Source organism: Panicum virgatum, chromosome 3K (assembly GCF_016808335.1).
Source record: "Panicum virgatum strain AP13 chromosome 3K, P.virgatum_v5, whole genome shotgun sequence".
Classification (NCBI taxonomy): Eukaryota; Viridiplantae; Streptophyta; class Magnoliopsida; order Poales; family Poaceae; genus Panicum; species Panicum virgatum.
This window is the reverse complement of record NC_053138.1, coordinates 55,086,396-55,091,327: the sequence shown is the minus strand read 5'-3', so window position 1 is coordinate 55,091,327 and position 4,932 is coordinate 55,086,396. Positions and strand designations below refer to the sequence as shown.

At 45.6% G+C, this 4,932-nt stretch overlaps 1 protein-coding gene across 1 annotated transcript; it reads right to left on the bottom strand.

Annotated features, from left to right (window-relative positions):
- Positions 1 to 894: 894 nt before the first annotated feature.
- LOC120699712 (protein GOS9-like) lies at positions 895 to 1,962 on the bottom strand. Its single transcript, XM_039983756.1, has 3 exons — positions 1,795 to 1,962; positions 1,494 to 1,697; positions 895 to 1,397 (listed from the first exon to the last, which is right to left on the bottom strand). The coding sequence occupies exons 1-3, from the start codon at positions 1,795 to 1,797 to the stop codon at positions 1,140 to 1,142; spliced, it is 465 nt and encodes a 154-aa protein (XP_039839690.1). The 5' UTR covers positions 1,798 to 1,962; the 3' UTR covers positions 895 to 1,139.
- Positions 1,963 to 4,932: the final 2,970 nt, after the last annotated feature.

Sequence of the window (4,932 nt, the reverse complement as noted above, 5' to 3'; positions counted from 1 at the left end):
ATCCAAAGCATTAGTACCAGGTCCTGACTTGACCCGGTGTAATGTAGTTGCAAACATTAGTACCAGGTTAAGCAAGAACCCAACACTAATGCTTGCAAGGCCTATTAGTGCCAAGACCTGGTACTAACAGGCGAGCTTGTTGAGTAATGGCTGCTACAACAGCCGATATTTTTTATTCTGGACCGATAAACTGTTCTCTAGTAGTGAACAGGAGTACGTACACTTTGGTGCGAAGATCTGGCGAACCCTAGGCCAAATGCTCCGGTATAGATCATGCACCGTGCTTACTGGTGTAAGTATGATTCCTCATGCCTCCAATTTCTATTCGATCATGCACCATGCATCTGCAATAATTTACAACATATCGAAAGCTTACAGCAAACCTCCCCGTCCATGTATTCACTATATGCATCTTTGTGTCGGTAACAAAGGACAAGGGAATTGAATGGTTCGCTTTCATTTCTCATGCCTCTCATTTGTATTTTATAGTATGATGAGCATACACAACCAAAAAACTGCTGGCATGGTCCCTGAGAGTAGCACCAGATTCTTTGGCTGTTCTCCTTACAATCTCGTGCTTCAGTAATATATATAGCCAAACTGGCACAGATGCAACCAAAGTGCTTTTATCAAAAACTCTCTTGTAGGGCCATGTGTCATTAGGGCAGAGGCCGGAAATATTTCAAGGCAATGCATCACCTCGATTTATCTAACTTGAAATTAATAAAGTTTCCCTTTTCTAAAAAAAGTAATATATATAGCCACGTTATTCCATCACCTAACAATGATGGAAACTTGACGACGTCTGAAATTTAAAAAGCAAAGCTTCCCTGTGTCCTTGTCTCCATTAGCAAAGGGCATCACCGTTGAATCTAACTAATAGCATGATCAACGTGCCATTCAAACACGACCACAAGTTTATTATTCAAACGAAGACAATGCTTAAAATGTTTATTCAAACATAGAAACCTACCTACAGATGAAGCTGCAGGCACAGATGTAGACACCAACCAGCATACGGGCTGGGATAGTGGGATGACATCAGATCCCAGTTTATTTTTTCAAGCATACACACAAAAGCTGAACGCCCAAATTAAACAGCAGGTTCATGATCGATTTTGCCAAGCACATGACAATCATCAGAAGGGCTTGACGTAGACACCGATGGCCGTGACGTAGGCCTTGTTGCGGTGGGCGAAGAAGCCGACGATGCTGCCGTTGTTCATGACGGGGATGTCGAAGGACTTGGGTTCCTTGATGGAGTCACTGACTCCGAACGGTCCGTAGGTCCGGAGGTTGGTGACGATGGTGAAGCCGGTGACGCCGTCGCTCCCGTAACCGTAGAAGCCGTAGAGCCCGTGAACTCCCGTCACGAACTCGTCAGGGCCAAGGGTAATCTGCACATGGAGCAGGACAGAGAGATCTCGCACATTGATCACCAAAATCTGACGGACATCAGATTGATGAGCTAGCAAAGCTTAGGGTTAGCTTACTGTGGTGGAGTTGCCGCCGTCGCCGCCCCATTGGCCTGTGGTGTGCTGCAGCCCGTGGCAGTCCTTGTAGGTGAAGGAGAGGGCGTCGAGCACATTCCCATGGCGGATGGTGATGCTCTCCAGGCGCAGCGGCGCTACGGTGATGTCGCGATTGCCCTCAGCCTCGGAGGTGCTGCCAAAGGGGCCGATCTTCACCACCGAGTTCTGCAACAGCTAGAAGAAAGCTGTATGAGTAATCGATGGACAAAACATTCAGAACGAGATTGTATTCAGTTGGAGCGGACGAGAGAGAGCAGGAGACCATTTTCGTTGGAGTTCTTCAAATGCTACAGAGACGAGATTGTTAGTATGTTGTTTGCAAGATGTATGTTGTGGATGGACACTTAGCCTGATCGTTCCATGATGAATCGATCTCTTTTTATAGGAGAGGTCTGCGTGCGTGAAATGGCCGCAATTTTGAGCACGGGGAAAGAATGGAAGCATGAAGACAAAGCATGCTCGGCCATAGCATGAAATGTGTCCACAAAAATAAGTCTCGCACGTACCCATGGTCCATGAGATAAGCCCACTTAGCTAGCTAGCTGCTGCCCGGTGGGTTATGACTTAATTATGAGTCCATTGCATCTGCCAGTTTCTGGGCAAAGATATATGCCCTCGTGTGTCACGGGCACTGGACCATGCATGCATCGAGCTCAATTTCCTTGCATGCATGCTTCACGCTTCTATCACAATCAGCAACTCAGCACATGTGAATTATTGGCGCCGCCTCCATCGGGTGGTCCAGTGTCTACAATGAATTTAAATTGTACATGTACGTGTGGCCTCAGGGGCGGAGCCAGGATCAAGCGTGGACCCGAGGCTGAGATCATAAGCAAACATAAAGTTGCTAAACCTAGAGTTTACTCCGTTAACATCTTTAAGTAATTTACCATTGATTATTTGGCCAAGGACCCGGGCTGCAGCACGCCCAGCCCGGGGCCTGGCTCCGCCTCTGTGTGGCGGTCGCGCTAGCCTCTCGCAGCGGGAGGACAACTCTGCTCGCCAAGTGCAGCCGGAGGGTGGCACTACTACATAAATAGTTTGTAGGGGCGGGTAGAATAGCATTTTTAGGGGCGGGCGCGATACCCGCCCTGTCTCGCGCTGCTACAAATCGAGATTTCTAGAGGAGGTAAAGGGTCCGCCCCTGTAAATGAGTTTTCAGGGGCGGGTCAAGGCATCAGCCGCCCCTGAAAAAGCATTTTCAAGGGCGGGTCCACTCCATGAGCGACAACGTCTCAATGTAGTTGATGATTTATGTCATTTCATATTTCATGAAGTGGTCCATATAGATGGATATTTTGTTCACCCAGAACATGAACTGTCAACTGACTCAAAATATAGAAGCCTCTGTCAGTGGGACAATTAGCAACTCCGAGCCGGCTATAGTAGCATTAGTCAGAAGAAATAGAACAAAACTATGCAATTAATTCTATGTGCAATTTCATGATGAATGTATGTACTCTAATGATACACTGTACTGATACTTTCTTTATAATTTTATTTCGAATCTGTAATTAGTTATATTTAAGCATCATCGATCAGAAAATCCTCAATTGCGAGCTAGCTTGATACGTGAAAATTCACGCGAACCAGAAGTGGTAAACAAATTTGGTATAAAATGGCGAGAAATAAATTTTTAAAAATTGGCGGGAAACAAATTTGAAAAACCGCCCACCCCTTTTTCAAATTTTTAAAAATTGGCGGGAAACATTGCCGATTCCTTCTTATAATCAAATTGAGGACACATCATATTTTATCTTTAATAAAACAAGACACATGTAATCCATTTTGACATCTACATCTAACAAAAAAAATTATGTTCTGCCTAATAATTCATATAACAATAGTAAAACATTTTTCAATATTTTTTATTGTTCTAAATAAAACTAGTTCCACACATTCAATAAAACTACTCCATAAATAATAAACATTTATGAAATTTATTTAACCTAGGAAATTACAAGCAATAAATAAAACTAGTTCCACACATTCAATTCAGGCAAGAAATGGAACCTTGTTTCCATTGTTTCAAACACATTCAATCCAAGTTCATTGCTTTTTCATCTAGCCATTTTGGTATGAATTTTTTCTGCTATTTTTAATTTTTTAAACAAATTTACAAGTTAATTGCTTAAAAAATTAACAAACCCTATACCCTAAACAGGGGCTGACCAACGGGGCCCACTGGTCAGTTCGCCCACCAGAAAAAAAAAAGAAAAAACCTATGTCTTCGGGGCGGCCGGCCGGAGGATGTGGGCGGGCGGGGAGGAGGTGCCGGCCCGTGAGCGCCGCTCTTGCTCGGAGGAGGGGCGGGTCGGAGGAGCTCGGCGCTCTGGCCCGGGTCCCAGCCGCGCGGATCGACCGAGGGCTGGGGCGCTACGGCACCGCGGCGGCGGAGAGGATGGCGCCGGTAGAGATGACGGTGCCGGCGTCGATCTGCGTGGACCCAGAGAGCTCGAGCACGGTGGCGGCGGCATGAGTACCGATGGCTCGGGGCTCACACGAGCGGCGGCGCTTGTGCAGCGGGCGGCGGAGGACGCGGCGGCGCTTGCGTGGGCGGAGGAGCGAGAGGAGGCGGCTACACGTGCGCGGGCGGCGGAGGACACGGCGGCGCTGGCGTGGGCGGAGGAGAGGCCGGAGGTAGCGTGGGAGGAGGACGGCGGCGGCAAGATCCAGCAGCCTGGCGGCGTCGGATGCAGTCAATCGAAAAAATGGCTAAGTCCTAAATGCTACCCGTATTTATAGCAGAGGGATTTTTAGGGGTGGGTGACATCACCACCTGCCCCTGAAAACGATTACTAATGGCGGGTGACATCACCACCCACCCCTAGTAATTGTTTATAGGGGCCGGTAGTGATGTCACCCGCCCCTAGTAATCGTTTTCAGGGGCGGGTGGTGATCTCAACCGCCCCTATAAATATTTTTCAAAATATCCTAAAATTGTTTTATATCCAAAAAATAGCAAATCATATCCAAAAATACTCAAAAATTGACCCTAGCATTGTTGAGAGCCATTAAACAAGAAAAAAATAATAGAATTAAGTTTTCAGGATGTATTATATTTCGTTGTGTGTAAATCACATTATAACCCTATCACTACTATCACAAAACTATATGGTTTTATATTTTCACACCCTCAAGGCAAATATACAACGATTTTTTGTTTTCATATTTTTTCCTTGTTATATGTGTCACAATAATGGCAGGTGTATAGTTTGACCGTTTTTTAAGTTCTTCTACTATTTTTTAGAATTAATTGAATTTCAGAAGGTAATTGGAAATTATTAGCAGGGGCGGGTGGAGTTGCCAGCCACCCCTAAAAGATAATTTATAGGGGCGGGTGATATTATGATGCGGCCCTAGTAATATTTTTCAAAATATTCTGAAAATTATTTTATGT

Bases quoted from the DNA above. Each gene is read 5' to 3' on its own strand.
- LOC120699712 (XM_039983756.1), bottom strand. The intron at 1,398-1,493 runs GTAAGCTAACCC...CTCCATGTGCAG, and splicing joins ACGGCGGCAACTCCACCACA to ATTACCCTTGGCCCTGACGA.